At 30.8% G+C, this 25005-nt stretch overlaps 1 protein-coding gene across 4 annotated transcripts in view; it reads right to left on the bottom strand.

Moving 5' to 3' along the window:
- LOC129965782 (carboxypeptidase M-like) overlaps positions 1-25005 on the bottom strand; it is a 476038-nt gene that overhangs the window by 426818 nt on the left and 24215 nt on the right. For 2 of the 4 annotated variants that reach the window (XM_056079962.1, XM_056079959.1), the window contains exon 1: positions 4082-4289. The exons of the other annotated variants lie outside the window; for them this stretch is intronic. In XM_056079962.1, the coding sequence (XP_055935937.1) occupies positions 4082-4091 (10 nt within the window). In that variant the 5' untranslated portion in view covers positions 4092-4289. Of the gene's footprint in view, positions 1-4081; positions 4290-25005 lie in introns of those variants that run through there. 4 annotated transcript variants of the gene reach the window in all.

Genomic DNA, 25005 nt, shown 5'->3' with positions numbered 1-25005 from the left:
CTCGATCAAGTTCTTTGAAATAAAAATTTATCCTTTTCATGCTGTTACAAAAACATGGGAGGAGAGGAGGAAGTCCTGTTCACAAAAACCACCCACAATTTTCTCGTCTCCGTCAATGCTCCCAAACCTTTTTCCCCTCATGATATACTGCGATTACGATTCGATTTGTAAATTTTTCAAAAAAAAAAGTACTTTATATTTTTAAAATTTTGAATATTTTTTTTTCTTTATTCAATTTAAAATGTTCGACGTTGTGCGAAAACTCTACTGCAGGGCAAAGGATCCTGCCGTAATTCCGCAAAGGTAGTAGTATTTTCCTCGACTGTTTCTCTAAAATCGAAAACTTCCATTTTTTTTCTCAAATTTAAATCGGACATATTTTGAATTTATTCAGGATTTTTTATTTCGGGATTTTTTTTTATTTATTTTAAAACTTGCCAGTTCAAAAATGTGTACAAAAAAATCTCATTTTAAAGACATAATTTTTTTGAAAAAAAAAAAAAAAACGATTATTCTGGAGTATTTTTCCAAATAAAAAAATCTCAAGTTAAATTATATCTAATATAATATAAAAATTAATTTTATAATATCGAATTTACTCTCTTTACTTTTAAAATAAAGCAAATAGATAAACTTCTTCGACATTATAACATCCAAAAAAATTTGTTCATTTTTTTAATACAAAATGAATATTCAAGTCATAAATAGCTACTTTAACTTTATTATATACTTAAATACTCAATATAAAATGCAAAAATATAAAAATGGGAGTCTATGATAAAATGTATTAAATAAGTATTTAGATAATTTTATTTCTTCTATTAAAAACTAAGCCTGGAATGTGAATTTTTTCGGACAATTTTTTTGCTGGTCTTACTTCAAAAACGCGTAGAAAAATCTGATAAATAATAAAATTTATAATGCTTATACAAAGTTTAGATTTTTAATCAAATAAAAATACCTATATGGAATCAATTAACACATTTACAGAGACTGTCATATTGTCTATTTTTTACCACAGCGTGATTACTTTCAATTGACTTTTGATCAGAATTGCGCCTCTGATAACATCAACGCGTTCATAATAAAATTAGTGTGTTTTTTAATAGAGAGAATTTTGGTACGCTCGCCGCACCAAAAAGAAATGAATAGAGCGCGTAGAAATGCTCCCTATTTCCAAGATATATACCAAGAACATCCAGATATTCTGAGATTTGCAATGCATAACGAAAATTTAATTTTAATGCATTTCAATCAAAGAAATAAATTTAAATGAAATGATTATCTTCGAAATAACAAAGTTATTTTTTAACATTTTAACATATTCATAATAAAATCAGTCCGAGTTTACTAATCGAGAGCGTCTAAACACGCTAGTGATACCTAAAATAAATACAATAGAGGGTGCCGAGATGTATACGGTCCCAGCATACGGCCACAGCGAATTAGTAATAAAGAGAAATATATCGCCATGTTAAAATTCAAATGCTAAAAAAATGACATATTTATAGGAAATGTTTACATTTGTAAAAGAAGTTTTATAAAAAAAAAAAAAGAAAAAAAAAGAAACTTTTAAACACAGAAAATTACTACACAAACTGGAATTATTTTGATTCTACAATATGCAAGAGTTTTTGTACATTTTTCGTTGTTAAATAAGGTCATTCTTCTTTATTAATACACCTTAAAAATATTTGGCTCAAAAGTGTTCATAATCAAAAGTTTCCGAATAAAGTCATTCTTCTTTATCAATATACTTTAACAATATTTCGTGCAAAAGTGTTCATACTGAAAAGTTTCCGAATAGGGCCATTTTTCTTTATCAATATACTTTAACAATATTTCGTGCAAAAGTGTTCATACTGAAAAGTTTCCGAATAGGGCCATTTTTCTTTATCAATATACTTTAACAATATTTCGTGCAAAAGTGTTCATACTGAAAAGTTTCCGAATAGGGCCATTTTTCTTTATCAATATACTTTAACAATATTTCGTGTAAAAGTGTTCATACTGAAAAGTTTCCGAATAGGGCCATTTTTCTTTATCAATATACTTTAACAATATTTCGTGTAAAAGTGTTCATACTGAAAAGTTTCCGAATAGGGCCATTTTTCTTTATCAATATACTTTGAAAATTTTTGCACGTAATATTGTAATACTCAAAATTTTCCGAATAATGTTATTCTTTATTAATACACTTTAAAAATATTTCGCGTAAAAAGTTGTTCATGCTCAAAAGTTTCAAAAACATTTATCAATTCTACATTTTTTTTCAAAAGAAATGGAAGAATTAAATCAGCTTTCATTTATAATTTCTTTTTAAAGAAACCAAAACCATATTTCGAAATCTATATCACTGCAATTTTTTCTGTTTTCATGTGAAAAATTGGTTAGCAGCCATAACTAGTCTAAAAAATGCGTTGACATTTTATGTTCGCATAAAAATCTAATGAGATTTTCTTTTATACAAGTAGAGACGATTCTGAATTCTTAGTAATATCAATTCCATTTTAAATAAACGATTTCCAGAAAAGAAGAAAAGTATTTCTCTTTCCATTTGAAGTCACAATTGATCCAATTTTCCGTACGAATGCAGGTAAATTTTATATTGAATTAGTTTGCATTTATTTTAAGAATTTTCCATTTCTTGTGAGAATAAACACTTCAAAACACATTCAAATATTTGCTTTTCCAAAATGCTTATATAAAAAATATATTTCAAATATCATTTTCGTTAAAAGTTTTTCGTAAATTTCAATTTAGATAACATTTCAAGATATTATTCAGGTAAAATATTTAGGGGTAATCTTTGTTGTAAAATTTTATAAAGCATTGGATTTTGACACTTCTTTATAAATTCATCAATGTCATTCCGACTTAATATTCAGGAAATTAACGAATCAATATTAAATCGCTTCTTTTTTTTTCACATTTTATTTTTGGAATTTTTTTTTTAAAGTAATATTCTAGAAAGTATGTACCTGTCGGAAAGAAAATGAAATGCATACGATTTCTGTAATATTCCTTCTTAAAAATTAAATAATTAATTTTAAAAAGTACAAAATTTTGACACATCGTTTAAATTAAAATGCAATACAACTATAATATTAAAAGCAATTCTTGAATTAAAGCTAATTTTTTTCTTTCTTTTTTGGGGCATGTCATTCAACAAATTTAAAAAAAAAACATTATTCTAAAAAAGTGTGATATTTCAAAAATAAAAAGAAAATTCATGTCTTATAAATCAAAATTTAAATATTACATTTTTTCACAAACAAAAAAATGTCTTCTCTACATAACTAATGCAAACCGATGGAAGTAACAGGTGAAAATTTCGGTCTTCGGACTTGATTTCAGTTCTAATAAATTATTAAAATTGTAGGCATTTTACAAGAATAAAATTATTATATAAAGTACAGCTATTTGATTCGTTTAAAAAGCTCTTGTATGTAATTCAAAAAATTTCCATTTTGGATAAGTGCTAAATTATTACAGAAATTTGTGATAAAATATATTCACTGTTATAAAGAAACTGATAAAATTATACCATTGTAAGAAAGTTATACATTTACTAAAAAAAGTCTATTACAGTCACATTCAGCATTATTTGAAATAAATTTGTGTCATCAGTCCAAATTGTATATAAATTATGCAAAGTTAAAATTTGGTTTAAATTGCTAAGTAAAAATTTCGCTTCCTTGAATTAAAATAAAGTAACTAATTGACATCTTTTAAACTTGTAAGCGATATAAAATATAATGGCAACATTTTTAAATTTCAATATAACCATTCGTTTTCAAAAAAGTATGTTTTTACCAATCTCATCTTACAGGCGCACATGCGTTTAATTGGACATTTTAATAAAGAGCGCAACTTGCGCAACTTTTTTGCAGAATTTTCTGGACAATCACAGCTTGAACAGAAATCTGAAAATTCAATTTACAATCCCCAAAAGTTCGAAAACGGAAATTCCGCCAAAATCCGCAAAAGTTCAAATTTCTCTTTTCCCATTGCATCACTTCTTCGCAAAACTCACATAAATAATAAAGAAAAATCAAAACTTAAATACAACTTTTCTTACCTTTTCCCATTGTAGATATTGCAATTAAAGAAGAGGTATGGCAAAAAAAACAACAGATGTCTTCTACGGGAGAAATCCAGGAAAAGTCTACAGGTTTAAGGAAGAGAGAGACACAGGGGGATCCTTATTTTTCCTAAAAGCTCCCGAAACTGAAGAAAAGGGAAGATTATTTCTCACCGGCCACGCCGCTTAAGCATCGCAGACTGGCGATGCGGACTTGCCGCTCGCGACCGCCCCCTCGAAGCCAGCGCCACCTGGAGAGTCAAATCACTTCGTCGTCACCCCTTCCCTTCCCCTTTCAGCGACGGAAGAATGATAGGGTTCTGGGATATTTACAGCAGCAGAAAGAGGGTTGATCATTTGTCCCGCCACAATCGGGACAGATAGTAGTTCTTTTCCAGCATTTGTTTCAACTTACTGCTTTGTTCCCATCGCATGTCCCCTGCCGCTTGTAATGTCTTAACGCACACCTTTGAGGTCATAGGTTGCGTTTATCACTAAACTTCAAACTACAGCGCATAAAGTATTGGAATTCGTTTTTATGATTTCCGTTGTAGCATGCACTGAAATAATTAATTTCTAAACGTTTCAAATCATTCCGCGGGCAGTTTATTTGTTTAATATTAAAAAGTGTTGCAAGTTTTATTAGAGATAGATCATAATATTCTTTCTCCGTCTTAATCTCATTTCGATTTTAATATAAAATATACCAGTTCGAGAGATTTTGTTTTGACTTCCTTGAGTACTTCCACTATAGGATGACAGGTAAACGGGCAGATGAGGAGGAAAGTCAATGATTGACCTCTTTGCGACTAGGGACCAAAGAGGATGTCAGTTTGGTGAATCGGTCAGTGTTATGGACCAAAAGTGCTAAAGATAGCAATTGGCCTCAACAAATCCTGTCGATATCGTTACTTTCAGTGGTGGCAGGGTGGCAGATTGTTCAAAACAACAAGAAGTACTTCCATAATACAGACTTTTCTTATAAGAGTCTGCATTGCTAGAATGTGTTGTAAAGAATGGAGGGAAGTAGCGAGGTTTGGAAAAGGTAGTGTCTCCCCCATCCCAATTTTCGAGTACAGTGACACAATGATACCTTTTGTGCTTCGAAGAAATTAGATAAGCATTTTGGGCGCATTAGTATATCATTTGGGTCCAAAATTCAATACAGGTATGCATTGTTTGTCGTCGCAATTTTCGCGTATATAGGCACAATATGACGCCTTTTATGCTTCGAAGGAAACAGGATATGCATTTTAAACGCAATCCTATCAGACTAATGGGACAAAAATTTAGCACAGATATTCAATTTTTGCCACGAGATATTCTTTTTCACCCCAATTTACAAGTATAGTGACAGGTTACGACTTATTTTGTGCTCTGAAGAAAGCTTGATGTGCATTCTGAACCCATTCCTGTCGATCGATTGGACTCAAAATTTAATACAAATAATCAATTGTTGCCGCGGCATTACAAACCAAATTTGAATTATCTAAGTCGTTATGTTTTCAATCATTTTGCTTATATTATTGAAAACATAGCGATAGTCGTTATGTTTTCAATCATTTTGCTCATAAATAGGTTAGGTTAGTTAGGGTTTCTAGTACAAAAACCAGATCTGGCCATGCTGCGCCAGTCAAATGGTAAAAGTATTCTAATATTAAAAGGTTCTTTAAACTAAGTCAAAGTTAAAATTGCAATAGCAAGCAGATGTATTGAAAAGGAACCTTAAAAACATTCAAGAAAAAAGTCGAAGTGCATTAATTACATATGAATAAAACTTTTGAAATGGATAAAAAAAAACCTAAATAAAATGCAACAAACTAATGGTCTGTAAACATTTAAATTTAGTGTGGGGATTATCACCCATTAGTTCACGCATGTCCATGGTTGCAGTCTTAAAACTTGATAGACGAAGATTAAAAAAGGGCACTCAACTAAAATATGACGCACACTTAAAATTGTATGACATGTCGCACATGTTGGGCATGGTTCACTAAATAATAGATGTTTGTGGCTGAAGCGAGTTTGACCAATAAAGATCCATATTAATTTAACATCGAGCCCACACACTGGGATGGTAGACCATAAACATATCATTGGTTCAAGCGAATACAGCTTGTTGGAAGTCTGCAGATCCCAAGATCGCTGCCACAATATGCGGACATAATGAGCAATATTTTTTTCTTTGACAGTGAATAAGTAAGCAATAAATGATAGCCCCCTGAACGGATTTGTAACAAAATTTGATACACATATGCAATTTCGATAATTAAGCTATGCATCAAGTTTCCTCGATTTAGCTCTTAGCTCGATTTAGCTCTTTCATTTATAGTATTCACATGCATAGGGGTTAAGAGATAGATTCCTCGAAATTGTTTTTGCACAAAATTTGATAGATATTTACATTTTTTCCTTAAAATCTACAGATAAAATTTCAACTGTCTTGATCATTTCATTTTTGCTTCCCGTATATGCAAAGAGAAAATACTGTACACGTCAAAATATTCCAATGCGAGATTTTTACGATCTCCGAAAAACACAATTTTTGGAAATATATTTGTCTGCGAACATAATAATTCAAAATTGTTCCGATTTAGACAGATGAAATTCGATATAAATTTTTATATCAAATTTGTAGATTTTTATCAAATTTTCAGTAAATTAATACATATAGAGTTTGTCTGCTTGCCTTCCTTGTATCTTGAGCACGATACTTATAAATCGCAAACAGTTAGAAGAAGAAAAAAAAAATGCACACAGTTTTAGCATATAAAATGTAGATTCGCAAACAATTTTCCACAATTTTTTTTCGACGTTTTAACCATCTGTCAATCTGTACACTCGCACGCATGCAGACGCGATAAAACTCAATGAACTAGACAAATGATATTTAGTGTCATCATGTTGTCAAAATTATACTTTTCAGTCAAATTTTTACTTCAATCCGTTCGAAGAAAAGTCGGAGAGTTTGTGTTGTACTACGAATAAAAAAAAAACATTCATGTATGGTACTCCGAAAATAAAAATAATTTGTCTTGGCCCAAGGTCCATATATTTTATGTAGGAGGTGGGTGGAAGGGACATCAATTTTATTAATTATTTTTTACATGAAAGTTTTGGGCAGACCCCTTCAGTTGGTTGAATTATCTTGTAAATGAATAGGCAGGCAGACATAGTTCCAAAAATGTGTTTTTCGAATATAGGGAGAAATAAAACACAGGTTCAATAAAATTTTGAAATCGAAATTGTTTTCTATTACAGTACTTTTTCTTTATATATTTTGTGTACGAGATAGTAATAAAGCAATCATATCTTAGCAACAGCCACTAAAAATGTTACATTACCATCGATATCCTAATGAGGATTTTCTTGTCACTTTTAAAAAAATTGAGAAGGAATATTTCCCTTTTGATTTTTCATGTACATTTACACAATATGAAGCACTTCTAATTTAATTTTGAAGTATGATGTACATACAGAACGGCAAGAAATAAGCGCACCAATAACGAATTGTAATCTCTTAAGAAACCACTGTACGTAAATCGCTCAAATTTTGGGAATAAGCAATACCAACACACAGATTTAGAATATATATCTTTTTTTCTGTAATCGGAAAAAAAAAACATTTATTCATCTGTTGTTGATTTTTGTCATTTTATTTTACTTTTTGGCAGCTTTTTTCTAGTCACCCCGTGCTTTAGAACTTCACGATTATTAAGAATTGATTATTATGAATCGGTATTATTTATCTAGCGTTTTGCGGTTCTTTTGTTGTTATTGAGTTCGCTGTTATTCGAGCAACTGGACAGAAAGATTTCTTGTAAATGGATTTCATTCAAAATTTACTAGAAATTTTGATGTTTGGGGAGAAAACCACTTACCGAATTTAGCTAATAAGTAATAATTTAGTAATTCTCTGTTAGCTCAAAGTGTTTTTGAGTTACCCTGTTCATAGACAGACAAATAGACATAATTCCAAAAAGAACGAAATTTCTATACTATGATCAACTATAATTTTGTGTCGAATTTCGATGTCAATCGGCCAGCAAAAAGGCGTCAAGAGTACATATTCTCACAACAGATTTAGTAAAAATACATAGATTCTTTATTTATTGTTACTATTGTTCGCCAATGCCGTGCAAGGAATTAGCAACTTTACCCAGGTCCACAATTTTATGCGGATATATGGAGATGAGACCTTTATTAACCCTTTCTAGGGCCGTGAGAAGTATGCTTCCAACCAAATGTATCAATCTTTGTATGAAATTATGTAGGTTGGCATAAGTTCTGACACATTTTTTTAGTAAGTCAGAAACTTAGATGCTTCAGTTCTTTATCTCACACAAAATGATACGTCTTGGTTTGTCACTTAAATATTAATTAACCAAATTAATTAATGAATCAAATTAAATTTATCTAATAAGCTAAATGAATCCCTTTTATTCTAATTACAAGTCTAAAAATATTTTAACATAATATGATTAGAAAAAATGACCCTTTAAAGGGTTAAAGATATTGCGAAAAATTTTTCAAATGACCACACCTATTGGTTTTAATTTTAAAATGGAGTAAAACTAATTTTCTGTAGTATCATAAACTGGCATTCACTGTGATAAAACTTAACATTTCAATTAATTTTCTAATCAAAAAAAATCTATAACTTTTAAGACAGCAATTTTGGTGAATGCCTACTTCCAAGAAGTAAACTATATGCCGAAATTAGGGGTTTTAGAACCAACGACCTTCAATGATTTTTACATCGCGTATATTGCACATTTCATCCACCACACAGTTTATCAATAGTAATCAGTCAAATAAATTTCAAAATAAAAAACAATTTCAGCCAATCTAATCTTATGTGAATATGAAATTAAAATATTTTTTTTTCTCCCGAAATAGACGCGAATTTTTCATTTGCAATCAATATGATAAATTTAGTTCGAGACAAAAATACAATTTTTGAAGCTCGATAATACTGTATTTTTGTGGAAGATTTTATAAAATATTTTTATCCGAGAAGGAATAAAATGCAAAACGCGCATTGTTGTTTAAAATATGAATAAATACCGAGAACATATAAGCCAGTTTTAAACAAATAATTCATCCTAAACTCTTTCAGAAAATCTCACGTGTAACACGAAATCTCAAGTTCTCATCTCTAATCTTAACAAGACATTGTTGACAGTACTGTCATAAAATGCAAGTAGAAATCATGATACGAAGTTGGATTAAAAGACATCCACGCAACTTGCTTAAATATTAAAGAGATTCTGACACGAACTGAATGGCACGGGAAAATAAATTAAGGTTCTCCTTGGAAACCACCTGTATTGCGCAGACATCCTGGACGCATCTCGAGCAAAGTTTTCTCTGCACAATGTAATCCAACAGTGATTAATATTCATTGAATAGCGCTAAAATAAAGGCGGATCATTATTAAAATATCAGAATAAAGATAACAGCATATAGCTGATTAATTTTCTTCGCCATTCATAACTATCCTTTGTTACCTATTAGAGATTATCTGAATAAAATGTGCTAAAGGTAAGGACATAAGGACATCTAAAGTTTAGAATTAGAGAATTTAAAATCATTTTTGCGATACGATCTTGTGTACTCATTTCCTACATTATTTTTCGTTATTACATGCAATTCGTTTGATTCCATAGTATTCACAAGTTGGAATACTATCTGTAAATTATATGATACGATATGCAGGACATGATACAATAAGTGATCCTCTTTATTCCATCATTCGTTCTTCAGTAATTTTAAGAAATACAATGTATCTCAAAACATTCATGTATATAGTTTGAAAAACAATTGCATAAATACTTACTGATTAATTCATATTGATTAATATAAGTTCTTGATAATTATAAAGTGACTATCGAGAAATTATATCTCGGTTACAAGAAGGACTTTAAAAAAAAATTCCAACCTCATCCATATACTTTTGATAAAACCAGATAGTGCTAAAAATATCATGATGCATGTCAGTTAGAATTAAGGTGCATTTTTGTTCTGTGGCCACTCCAACACCTCCAAAAAAATAAGAAAGTGTTCTTTAGGAAATGTTGGCTACTCATAGATTGCCTTGAGTTATGAATTAAACTATAAATATTAGTTTTTAAAAGTTCATACAAACAATAAATTCATCGGAATCGAATAGTGGGAATGGAATTTTGCTTTGCTACCTGTCTGTCGTAATCAAAGCTAATTATATCCTTACGAGCCACATACCTTCGAACTTCTCTGATGCGGAAAGAAAGGAGAAGTGTTGTCTTCGACGATGTCGTCGTCATCACCTTGAGTTGTAAATAAGCCAAATATTATGTTTGAAATTTCCCCACTAAAATTAATTAGTCGAAATCGAAATAGCAATGGGCTTTTACGTGGCTATCTATTCGAGGTACTCAAAATAAGTTATAAGAATATGAGCCACATCCATCTTGATGATTTGATGTAGAAAAAAAGTGGGAGTATTATCTTCGATGACATCCTCGTCGCATGACCATTGCTCAAAATTTTCAGATCCACTCCAGGACAATCATTCTGTCTTATTTAAAATGGAATAAAAATATAACTAAACATAAACTCGCTGTAATCATCAGTTCTCCAGAATTCCACTTGAATAGGACATTACAATGGCATTACAAAGGTCCTGTTGTCTAAGGTTTGGAAACTTTGATAAGCTTTTTAGTAATTATTAACTGTCTATGTAATGTTTATTCGAAATGTATGTTCATTTTTTTTCAACACATAACCATATATAACTGATTCACGGTTTTTACAATTTAATTTTATAAAGGACAAATAGTTTTAATAGTTTAAATAATAGTTTCCATCCTTGTTCAAAACTTCTGATTAATATCCTTAGATAGTATTTATTTTATCCTGGACCTTTATATAATTTAAGTAGTCCACAACGCCAAAATGATTGTCCAAATTAAAACTACTCCTCAACAATGTTACGCACTATTTACAACCAACTATAATTGCCAAAATTTCCCTCAACTGTAAACTTCGTGAATTTTAGGTCATTATGGCTGCTTGAACAACGATGACTTTCTGAGATCCACCCAGCCAATCAAAGCTGCTCTGACGATTCCCCGATGAGAAGCCTAATCATTCAATAGCTTTCTCCAATCCATCATAAACTTGGAACCACTGCTTCATTAAACAATTCCCGCTGCAACCATAACGCCAATTATCTCTCCCGAGAAGATAGCGAACAAGTTGGTAAACTTCGAAAACAAATAAAGCAGCTTCGTTAACTGAAACCGTAACCCACACCAGGCGTTTACCTATCGCCTTCACAATTAAAACCTTTTCCCCCCATTGTTTTCTCGGCGTTGAATTTTTGAAGCTTTTGGAGAAAGATAGTTGGAGCTTAAGGTACTTTGGAATTCGTCGGTTTGTGCAGAATTTCGAGGGAAGGAGTTATTTGAATGAATTAATGAGACTCCTGGTTGCGTTCCAACAAATTATTAGTCGACTTTTCCGGAAGAGAACCGCTTCGTAAATTGGAAGCATTTGTACAATATTCTCATTGCCATAGAATTCTGAAATATTCTGTCTCAAAAATAGTTTCGTTATCGCCTTTGTTGTAAAATTTGAGGAAAATGCTAAACAACGGACTTTGTCATCTTAAGAAAATGTTGTTTGTACTATAATTTGGCTATTATCAATATTATAGATGAAATTTACCATCATACAGAGAAAAACTACATAAAATTTGAAAATTATATACCAAACAATTAAAAAGAAAATATCGCGCATTTCAAGCTATGTATTTTTTCTCCTGCATCATGTTCTCACATGACACAGATTTCGCAATAATATTTAGAAAACAGATGACTCTTGATCATCTCAAAATCAATCGAGTTCTAAATCTTTTTCTCAAGGTCAGAATTTTTTTCGTGGAAAGCCAGTTTAAACCGGTTTGAAATAGTCACGTGACTATCAGATTACGTATACGTCAAAATTTTCTTTTTAAAAAATAGGATTTTTTGTCCCCCCCCCCAAATCCTCAAAATTTTTCGAACTCCAAAACTTCTTTTACCAACTAGAAAAATTAGAAATGAAAATTTTAAAATAAATAAAATTCCATTCTTAATATTAAGACTATTGTAATTGAAATTGCAATATTCTTAATAAGAATGTTGTATTCTATTAATATTTTGTTCTAATATTATTATTCTAATTATTCTATTCTTTAATTGAGAATATTGGAATATATAAATACCCTTCAATATCTTTCTAACCATTTCGCATTGATTACCATTTACTTCTTTGTGCTTCTTCGAGCAATAGTTTCTTATGACAGATTCCTTTTATATTCTGCTTACGCATTTTGAGGTTTGAAAAACACGAAATCAAAACAACCTCATGTTCTCACATGAAAAAAATTTGATTTGAAAAACAATATTTCAGATATATATATAACATAGCTTATTAAAAATGACCCTCTTAATTCTTTTGCACTTATAGTCGATTTCAATCTCTTTAGGTGATGTAAGCATAAATATGATAGTCAGTAAAAATACATATTCATAAGCCTTCATTTTTGTGCAATAACATATCTGCATGGTTTGTTATTATAGATTTAATGTGTTAATGTCAATAAGCCTTAAATGAAAAATATTGAACAAATATGGCAGTCAGATATTAATATTCTCTATTCTTCATAACAACCACAAAGAAAGCTGAAGCATATAAAAATAAGGTTCGCCTTTCAAATCATTTGTACAAAAACCAGTAAGTTAACTCTGAAGCTTTCTGGCGAATTTCTTTTACTCATTTTGATACTTTATTTAGTAATCGTGTTTGCATATAAACAAAAACGCACAAAGACAAACGATCAATCCTTTGAGGATTTCGTTCGAATTTGGCAAATTTGACACAAATCTACATACTAGTTTCTAAACCTGAGTATTAAATTTTATAGGTCCTTCTTTTGGCATTTTATAATTATCACTTATACTAGAACAGTCTAGACAAACAGGTTTCTGATTGAATTTTGTTTAAAATATAGAAATGTATAAATTTGATATATGGGCCATATACCAAATTTTATTCGTATAATTCAAATCGTTTTTGCGATAGCATGTTCAAAGACAAACAAAGACAGTACGGCAAGCAGATAAACGTAATTTCTAAAAATGTATTATTCGGGTTCATAGAGATCTCAAACATAAAAATTCATCAAAATTTTTTTGACCAGGAGTTTAGCGATTACAATACTTTTTTTTATATTTCATATGCGACTAATTAAAAAAAAACTATAACTTCAATTTATAAAAGTTACTCAAACAATCATTCATTAGACGTTCATTGAAGTTTGACTTATAAAAAGATAACTACCCCTAGAAATGGAATGGACAAGGAAATCAAGATTTTGTGCCTCATTTCATTGATTCCTTGATTAGACATTCCCTGATACAACATTACCACGAAGTAGATTTCTTGAATAGAGTAAATCAAATCTGTGAATTCGTAGAATAAGATAGAGTTCATAGAAGAAAAAAAAAGAAAAGAAATCGATATTTTTACTATAGAAGAAACAGAAATATTTAAAGTAAAATTCGAAGGCAATATAATATTGGCTCCGATATCAGAAATTTTCTATAATGAATATTTTCTGACAGAAAGGAATAAACTACAGAATACCGTTTCACATCCATTCATGCTTTTTCGAAAAACTTTCGAAAATTTTTGGCAAAATAGCGGTACTCTTGTTTTTGGATGTTCTTTTTTAAACACATTTTATTCATTTATACGATAGAATATTTTAAACTATTTAACTGACATTTTCTGTGATTATTATATTTAACAGTGCAGATGGATTATTAGCATACAAAGACAAATATATGTATTTATTAATATTTGAAATATTTTGCTCTATTAATATTTTGATAATTTCGTGTAAGTCAAACAATAAAATTTTTTGAAAAATTTAAGTTAATCCTAAACATTGTAAAATGACAATTTTTTTTGTCTTTATGTTTTTTTTTAATTATTCGTAATTATATTTTATAAATGCGTACATAAGATATATATATGTAATACCGTCGCAACACGCAGTATTACATAAACACAACTGAAGAAATGCTTAACTGAAGTATTGCTTAACGAAAATACATAAAAATATTTTTAAAAATTTATTAGAATTACAGAAAAAGCATACGAAAATCAAAACTGGTATAACTGAAAAGTTAATTTTTACTTCTTCTCATACGAAGTGTAGATAAAATAATGAAACATTAAAAAAATTTAGTATTTAGTTTAGTATCTAAATGTAGATTTTTATCAAATTAGATTTTTATTTTGAACCAAGAGGTTGATAACGAGTTGCTCTGTGCTTCTGTGTACAAGTAAACGTAACAATTCAAAAATCCAATTGTTTAAATCAACGAAATTGGGTATGCATTCTAGTGACTACAATTGTAATATTGGCTCAAATCAAAAATAAGGCGTCTAAATACGTTTTTAATAAAAATGAGTTTTGAGCCCACGATCGATATTCCATAACTATTTTACGCCAATGTTATGCAATTAACACACAAGTACTGGTTTCCTTTATTATACTACGCAATACATAACTCTCAAGTGGGAACTCTAAGAATAAAAATTTCACTACTCGTTGCATTCCTACCCTGGTTCAAGGTTAGTAGTTTCATGCGGGGATTAAGGGAATAACACCTTTAACAAAGAGTATGATTAAAAGTTTCGGTGAGATCATTTCTGCTGGTTTTAATTTTAAAATAATGTAAAAATGGGCTTTGGGCTATAGAAACTCCAAAACTACTAAATAAAAACTTCAAAATTTAGATTAATTTTAAATTAAAAAATTAACTAAAATTTTGTAATAAATAACAGTTATCTTAACGTCCCGTTTTAAAGCAGCACTAGGGCTATATTGAGGCAGACTTTTTAAACCGCAGTCAAATGACAAGGACACCTCAGCTGACTTTACCACCAAGCCTCCGTAGTCCTATTATCTCATAAGCAATTTGGTAGATTTAATTTCAACAAACTGTGAAATAAATTCTTTAGCGAATTTTATTCATGCGGATCGCATCATGGAAGTTACAGACGGCATGTCAGCCTATAAATGGTTACCGTATTAAAATTGTGAACCGAAACTGCTTGGCTTTAAAAATACTTCGAGAATAAATATTAAACCTTCAAATGATACATGAAATTAAATTTGTCATGTCACCTTTCAGTAGATTTCAAATACTGAAACTATTCATTTCGGCGAAAAACTTTCAAAAATTCAAATAAAAGGCGTTGGCCCTTTCGGAATAAATGACATTCTTAATTACTAAATATCGACTGATCCGTGCTAACCAGAAAGCAAAAAAATAGCCAATCCAAATATTCGATGACAACCAAGTGCTGCTGTCAAACCGATAAGTGTGTCAACAGGGGTATTTATTGATAAGCAAACACGCTCGCTTTTGTGCCCTCGGCGACTAAAACAAAAGGAGTGTTCGATAAAGATGTCCTTGTTTTCAAACAAAGCCTTGAATCAGATTCCTCCTTGAATAATCACTTAACTGCGGACACAGTGATGGGTATTCTTTTGATTAATTACTGCTCAATGATTTACCTTGATGCTTAATAAGAAATGCGATGGTTTTATTTAGCTACCGTATTACGCCTTTCAAATGAAGTTGATGCTTGTTCTTGTTTGATGAATGGGTTCAATCGCAGCTGTTGAACACTTTGTGCGCAAACAGGAATCAGGGAACCCATTCACAGTGGGTTTGACGATACACCAGATCCATTTTAATGCCGTGAAAATTTCACCACGGTCATGCATAGTGTTTACGAAAGATTTGTTGTGAAAAATTGATTTTTGTGCTATGGATTCTATAGAATTCGTTGAAAATTATACCAGTTAAGAGAATATGTCTAGATATTTCAAAAATTAAGTTAAATTTGAAATTTTTTATTTGAAATATTGATATTTTAAATAAAATAAATTAACGATTTAATGTAAATCCTTAATTAATTTTTTTTAAAAAAAATAAACGCATAAAAGCAAAGAACAATCATTTGATAATTTTTATCAGTATAACTTTTAAACATTTTTTAAGCAAAAGATAAATTTTACAATATATTTTAAAAATATTTTTCAAATAAAAGGTAATTTGCACTAAAATATTTTTCAAATAAAAGATAAATTTCACTATATCTTAAATATTTTTCAAATAAAAGATAAATTTCACTATCCTTGATATTATATTTAAATAAATTCATATATTTTAATTCTCTTAAAATATTTATTGATGAATTAATAATCAACAAAAGAAATTATTGTATATTTGACCATATTGAAAAATTTCCAACAAGGGAATGCAAACCAAGTAATCCAGTTTTGTTTTTGTTTTTTATTAAAATATTATGTTAGTTATTAATTGTGTTTTTTTTCAAAATTTTTAACATAATATACATACATTTTATCACATAATATAGTTTTATTTACTATACATAATATAGTTACATAAGTACTATTTTACATAATTTAGTTAAAATACTAACTTTACATAATACACTTTTTAAAAAACTAAAAATGGGCGCAATGTAAGATTAATTTACTGCGAAAATAATTCTTTTCAAAAATTTGCTCGATCTTTTATTTTTATTCAGTATCTAATATTCTTTCTATGAATAATAAAAATCGAGTTTGTAATTTAAGTTAAAGTCTCTGTTCCGAAAAAAAAATTCGAAATGTTTACTTATAAGCTTCAGAAACTGGCAATTTGCCATTTAAGTTATGTTCTTATTTAAACATGTCATTTTCAAATGTTACATGTTTTCTCGAAAAAAAAATCCAGCTTTGAAATATTATTTCATGAACATTGTTTTATCCATTAACATCATTTTTATAAAATGTTGACAAAACCGCAAATCTATGCTAATCTCATAAATACATATTTAAATAAGAGGTTAAAATATTTAATCCCTATTTTTGTATCATCTGTTTGAGAACTGCAACGAAAGAATATGTAAATTAATTAATGAATAAATTAAGGCCAAGTCCAGAAGAACTGAAATAGCAAAAATAAATTCAAATATTACGTCAAAATTAGTTCGTGTCGATAACTTATTTTACTTGTAAATTACCATGTTATTTCTTATATCCGATAATTTTTATAGAGCACATTTAGAGAAATGAATGATTTAATGGTAAGCAGTGAAATAAAATTCATATCTTAAGCCATCATCTATTATGCAGCATTAAAAATAATCATTTCTATCAAATCGATTTTTGTTGTTTCAAATACCTTGTAGAAAATAACTAAATGCATTCTGTGAAGGAAAAACTAGTAATTCCTTGGTACTTTTTTTTAGATATACTGTTTTTCTACTTACTCTATTAATGTTTCTATTTATACGAGGGGTGATCCAAAAAAAGTTTACAAGGCAAAAGAAAAATACTTTATTAACAATATTCACAGGATACAAATGGTAATTAAGAGACATGTGGCGATCACTTCTCTACATAATCACCAAACTTATTGAGGCATTTATCACATTGCTGGACCAGTTTGTTTAACCCGTCTTGGTTCGTATCAGATATCACCGTCTGATACGAACTTTGTTTCGGATAAGTGTTTTTTCAATGCCGGGAGAAGGAAATAGTCACTGGGAGCCAAATGCGGGCTGTATGGGGAGAGGTGGCTCCAGACCTCCCACCTAAACGTTTCCAGCAATCTTTCTACCGGCTTCAAAAGAACGACACTATTTCGCCACCTGTTGTCTATTCATTGCCTCGCCCCCGTGCACTTCAACGATTTGTCTGTGAATGTCCGATAGGATATTCTTGGCCCATAGAAATAGTATCACGGCTCAGACCACTTCTCTAGGCGTCTTGCCATTACTGTGGCTGTTTCAGGTCTCAATACCAAAACTATCTACTCGAACGACCGGTCTAAGACAACTAGCGCCATCTATCTCCATTCTGGGTAACAATATTCCCATACACAATTTCTACTTTCTAAATATTGCTGCTAGTAATTTTTTTTATCACCCCTCGTACATTGTGTATAACTAGCGGGAGTGGTTTCCAGAGAAACTGTCTCATATACTCTGTAATAAATATATTTTATTAACCACATGCCAATGGTGAAAAATAAGTACAAAAAGCTTAAAACCGTGTGATTTGTGGCAAATATCCTGGCAGTTCATCGCTGTGATGTGGTTAATACGCAAGTATATGAAAGCTTAATATCCGTTTGGATGTTTTCTCTACGATCAATTAAAAGTAAAATTACAGAAAATTACAGTTCAAGTCTTAATATCACATAACAAATTTGATATATTTAAGTCATACATGCTTATGAAAATATAGACCAACATACGGTCAACCACGTGGCAGATATGATTCAAATTTAATTAAAGATCTACAAGTATAAAAACGTGAATCAAATACCACTGACCTATTATTCTTTTCAATTATGTTTATATACTTAAAAATAAATACAGACCAACTAATGGTCAAACCCTTAATAGAACCGATTCCAAATTTGAAACAAATCTACATCATAGGTATTAGCTAGTGTATTGAATTTTATCTCCCCAGCCTTTCGCATTTTATAATTATAGTGTTCATTTGTACTCAGACAGCTGGAGAGATAGACTTCCTCAGAATGGATTTCGTTCAAAATTTGATGAAAATCAGCATTGTTTGGTGTTAAGGCTATGTGCCAAATGTCATCCATCATTTTTGAGTCCTCGTGTAAATGAGTTTACAGATGGATAGACAGACATAATTTCAAAAATGTGTTTTATGCAATCTGGAAAGCGCAAAAGAGGAAATTTGCTAACTCTGAAGCTTTAATTTTTGATGATTATCGTCGTACATTTGTTTAAGAAAAGGTGAATAGATGACACTCTTTTGCTGCCAAAATTGACCGCATTATAAATCTTCAGATGTCGTCATTATAGGCTCATTATTAATATTTCAAAGTGGTCCTGAGAAAGCTTCAAGAATCAACAGGTGGTGTCTATTTAAATGGGCTTGTAATTATCTTAAAATAATAAAATTTTAAATTTCCATAACTCATTCAGTTTTGGTCACAAAAAGGTGAATCTTTTGTTTAAAATGCCAGTGCCTTATAAATATTTTGTCGAAATTTCAACCAAGAAGTCACTTAAAATTTATGATGCAGAAAAACTGTGAAGAATGCTTTATAACAAAGTAAAACTTCTTGTACCGCTTAATCACTTTTTCGATGAATTTATAGATTTTAAAGAATATTTATAACTTCGTTATTTGTATTTCTTAGGGGATTTTAAAAATTTTAAAAGCTTATTGTGTTAAAAATAAACTTCTTTTCAAAAGAATTAAGCGTTCGATTATAAATTTCATTAAATTAAAGTGACTAACCCGAAAACGATTTACTTTTTTGGGGAGGGAGGGAACAATCGATTTTAATTTAATCGTCTCTGTAAATAAGATAACATTAAAACTACCCTCATTATTTCCACTTTTTAACTCTCCCACTTCTACCAATTCATCTTTCCATTACCAATTTTTCTGTACCATATTATTAAATTATTCAATCCACATACTAAAAAGTTGATTAATTTTCCCCAAACACATCAAAACGCTTCTGCAAAAAACAACTGACCCGAACATCTTCAGAACGAAAGACCAGAACTGAAACCTTATCAAATCTTCTTCTAAAACTTGGCAATTCTCGTCTCAAAACCTGTCAAACGGAAGAGACTCTTTTTCCCAGAATTCCCTGTCGGACAGAAAACCTTTTAAAATTTCTATCGGCTAGCTTCATTACCCAAAACTTCATTAACTAATAAACTTCTCTAATTACTTCTCCGGTGTTCAAGAAAAGCAAACAAAGTTCCGTGTGTATCGTTCGCGAGCAATTAAAATTTGTTTGGGGCAACGTTCGCTGTAATTCGATGTACGGGTAAGAAAAGCTTCGTAATGGCGGGGCTACGTGAAGTAATATTTAACTACGTTGTTAGACGGCGGAGGAGACTAAGTTTCGAGCCTTCCTTAATTATTTACTGAAAAGCATTGTGCATTGCCTCCCTCTCTCTGTCTTGCTGACTTAACGAATTTCCTGCGCAAGTGAAATTTGTTAAGGGTAGAGCAGGTACCATCAAAAGAAGAAATATAGAAATAGCTTTTGAAATGAGTCCAGGTTTTCGCCATGGGTGATAAACATCTTGGAAACTCGTTGATTTTAGTTTTAGTCTACTGCTTTTACTTTGTATTATGAAATATAGAAAAAAATATTACAATGCCAAAAAATTTAAACTCACAATTTTAGGAATCTTTACGTTTTGGTCTCCCAGATTTCAAAGAACACATTTTTGGTATTATGTCTAATTGGTGATCCGACTGTCTGAATACAAATGGAATTTCGCATCATCGGATCACAGAATGACGGTGTAATGATGGCCTTGATTTTATCAGTGATTGACAGATGGTTCAGAAGAGGAAAAGATTTTATTGATATAGTTAGTATAGAAACTGAATACTTGAGTACACTGTTACACGGGCCAAAGGGTAATAATGACTGAAAATAAAATATAATGAATTAAAAAAAACATCTTCATGCTATTAGTGTCGATAAAATAGAGAATGAATTAGATTATATCAGCCAAATACATTGCATTCAAGATATAGTATTACCTGATAGAAAATGAATTAAGTCGATGGAATTACGAGTAAAATTGAACTGGCACCGAGTAATTGCTACTCTTATTTTGTATCAGTTTTGTATACCTGATGATTTTGAGAATCTGATAAAGTTTCAAGTTGAAACAGTATTCTCTGTCCGTAATAGAATGATTAATTGAAATGTATGCGAGAAGAAATGGAAGGAAAGAAATTGATTTTCTTATCTCTTTACTTCCTTAATCATTGAAAACAGAAAAATAATTAAAATTAATCAGATATGAAATAATAATGACAACTTTTGTATAAACAGCTTTTCATAGCTTTACCCTTTAATAGTCAAAAGCCTTTCTTGTAGACAATAAGGATATCGGAACAAGTTGCTGTTTCTTATGGCACTTGCCATGGACAAGCCCGCTGTTACGAAGACAGCGCTTTTAAGCCGATTGGGAAGCGTCTCTTGTTTTTATAGAATCGCCATCTAGGGCTAAGAGAACGACTTAGCTACACACACGTCACAAACCTTTTTACGGGGCGGACTTCATTCACGCATTTCATTCACTCATCCACAGATCGTAATTTAGACTTGAATAAGAGAACGATCACCCCTGATCCAGTACGCCCAGTGGTATTAATTTCAACAAGGTGAACTTTGTGACCACGACAGATTTATACGCGCGTCAGCCACCAAGCACGCGGGGAATCTTCGGCCGGCGGGGTTTAAACTCGCAACCTAAGGGACGCGAATCCAACGCTCTACCAACCAGGCTATCCCGGCCCTCGAAACAAGTGTGTATGGTTGTTCTTAGGATGCCTATGTACGATGTTCTTGTTGCAAAATCTCATCTTTTTATTCTATTATTACCATCTTAATATTCTAAGAAGGACGAACTCGAGACTCGGTGGGTGGAAATGGCAAAAAATCCCCCATATATACAAACATCTTTTCTTTTTTTTTTTTCAAGCTTCGATAAACAATAAAAGAAAGATAAGGGTAGAACAGAAAACGAATTTATTGCCAAAAGTTACATAAAGTCATGTTTACTTTGCACGCAATCAACGTGAAGCTTCAGAACATTTGTCATATTGGTGAGTTCAAATTTTCTATACCCTCTTCAAAAAACAGTTGTCCTCAATGATGAAAGACTTTAACGTTTCTTTAAAACTCGCATTAGTCTTGAATTATTAATTAGACATCTTAGCCAATTTATCAGTTGAGAGAAGAGATGAAAATCCTCTTCTGTATAACAGAAAGTCATTAAATATTAGGACTTGAAACAGCTTTCACAGTTTTCAATTTGTATTAGCCTTCCTCAGATGAGTAAACGTTCCACGAGCAATAAATAGTATTCCAAAATGAAGCACCATATATTCGCATTTGAAAATATTTAAATTCTATGCTTTACATGCATAAAGAAATTAAATATTACGAAATTAAATATGTTTAATATTTCTCACAATTAAAAATACTTTACTGATTTTATACTAATCATAGCATAAAAGTCATTAATTCATCAACAAAAGTCATTGTTTTAGAAACAAGTTTAATGTTTTGTGTAGTTAGGTTAACGTCTCGTTTAAAAGCAACACTAAGGCTATTTTGGGATCACATAATTTTGAACCGTGATCAGATGACGAAGACGACATCCTAGCTGTCACCCCCTTTCCAAACTTCCATAAAAGTGGGAGAATGTTTGGCCCCTACAGATTTGAAGTGCACCGGGCCCGCTCACACGACGTTTCATTGGTGGTCTCGAACCTGAACCACTCCTGCTCCGAAGCCGGGGCCTTATCACCAAGCCACCGCTGCTTTACAAGTTTAATGTTAACAATTAATAAATTTTTAGTTTGTTTTTAATCCTTGTATTTAAGTTGAAAAATCCTGTGTCAAAAGGGTTCTTTTAAAATAAATTGCTTTCTGAATTTCCTGAATTACCAAAAAGTTTATTCTATTTCTTTTATCTTGCATTAAATCTACTAGGTTTCTAATATTTTATCCAAAAGAATCTGTAAATGTGCTTTATATATTTTCTACTTTTTAAAAGTTTATAAACAAAAAGTACTATTTTAACTTTGCAGACAGGATTGTCTTCGCTTTTTATCGCTGGGAATGATTTTTATTGTTGACTTGTTTTAAGCGACTTTTAATGGTTAAAAAATTCAAATTTAATGCTTTACTGAAGCTTAAGTAAAAACAATGAAGCATTTCTAAGTCAGAAACAAACCCCGTTTTGCGTGTGTTAACTTCGATCGTTATTGCCGAAGCCTTATACTTTCAACAACACAAACCTCACATAAATCTCAACTCACAATGCAGTAGCTTGGCAACTGGGCGTAGTAAATACTTTCATATGGTAAAAGACAGCACTTTATTTTCGATTTTCAAGTTCTTTACATGGAAATAATTCAAGGTTACCATTGTATTCGGTTCATGCAAAAATGACTTAAACTACGGATAAAAAAAGTTGTTAGAAATCAATTGCAAATTTGCCATTTACGAAAACTAAAATATAGAACAACTACTGGATGCTTTTAAAGCCCCTTTCTATATATTTTGCATTAAATGAAAAAGATATTATGGATGTAAACATCAATAAAAAAAACTACGAATTTTCCTTACGTATATCTATTTTAATTATGAATTTATCATTTTAAAGATTTCAACAATTAATTATCGGTAAATTAAAATCATGTAATAAATTCAGTATGTTAAGAATGCACATTCCTAGTTCTCGTAGATAAGTTGGACATCAAAATTATAATAAGAATAAAAATTACTAAATGGTTGTCATGCTCTGAAGAAGAGCCAAATCATAAATATACTATCTTAGAAAATCCTATATGATACAAAAACAAATGAATGAACTCTATACCTTAACTCATGAATGATAGCATTTTTAATCCAGAAAGTGATACCTAAAATGACTGAACTACATGATGAGACCGCTATAGCGCTATCGAACGGAGTACTTTCGAGTTGGTATTGGTATCTCAAAAGTGGTTCAAGAAGAACAAAATACCACTTATAAAGCTGTAGAGTTTCCGATTTAGTGCAAAAAGTCACCTGGTGTCCATCCATATTAAGAGCAAAGTACTCAAAATGCACGTATTTTCATTGTAATTTTCGGAATTGTGACTCCACATGATGAATTAAAAAAAAGAAAAAAATTAACTAGATAGCAAAGATGCATTTATAGTTGTTGTTCATACTATTTCCCATTATCAATAATATAAATTGGGACACATTTCAATTCCATTTTGCCTACGTCTTTTTGCATTTCAATTGGTGTCCTAGTACAGCCAATATTAACACGCATCAAGAATCCTACAATGTAAACAAAAAAAATCGCAAATACTTGTTGCTTAAGCCTTTCCCACAGAAAAAAAAGTAGAGTGGAATAGTTTTTATCCAAAAAAATAACATTTTCCCGTTTTATTTATGCCTTTTGGCGTCACAATTTTGGAAAATTCGGACAAACGAACGTGTATTTTAAGCATTCACTTCTTAGTATTAATATGCTCAATGTATCTTTTTATACTAAATTGATGGCATTCTACAACTTTTTATCCGATATTTTTCTCAATCTTCATTTTCAAATAGAATCACTATTATTTTTCAGATAGAAACACTAACTCAAAGTCTTCAGCCAGGCAGAGTTAGACTGTCTCATCGGACAGCGCAGAGCTAGTTTGCAATATCTAAACACCGCTTTCATGACTATGGGTACTATCTTTCAGAAGTTAAGAGAGAGTATAAAGAAAAGAAGTGAATGCCCTATATTTGAGGCTAAAGATCGTTAAATAGAACGAAATCATTTATCAAAAAGCTTTCAACTCATGTCTTAAAAAGTACGTGATTCCGAGGTCATCTCCCGCATTCTGCCACATAAATTCAAGATTCTTGCAATTTAAAATCTCCTCTGCTGCGATTTTTAGTCCAAGCAACCTATCTATGAACTAATCATAGTAATTGTGTTACTCGTTGAATTCTACAAAGAGCTAACCAATTTTGTGGCTTAACATATCCTTTTTTTCTGCTTTAAATGTCAAATTGCCATAATTAAATGTCATAATATCTACTAGCAATATCCATTGTTTCATCCTTTCGCCCCATTTTATCGTCTTTTTCTTCTTAATCTCTATGGAAGATGATTTCTCAGGCTGAAGGTATTTAACTATCTTCAATTCTGGACTGAATGGATGCTAAACATTTTAAAGAAAATTTACAAAAGTAGGGCACTGGTTGGAAAATTGAATT

This window comes from Argiope bruennichi, chromosome 4, assembly GCF_947563725.1.
Source record: "Argiope bruennichi chromosome 4, qqArgBrue1.1, whole genome shotgun sequence".
Lineage (NCBI taxonomy): Eukaryota > Metazoa > Arthropoda > Arachnida > Araneae > Araneidae > Argiope > Argiope bruennichi.
Note: the sequence above shows the minus strand (reverse complement) of the source record. Positions and strands in the feature narration are given on the sequence as shown.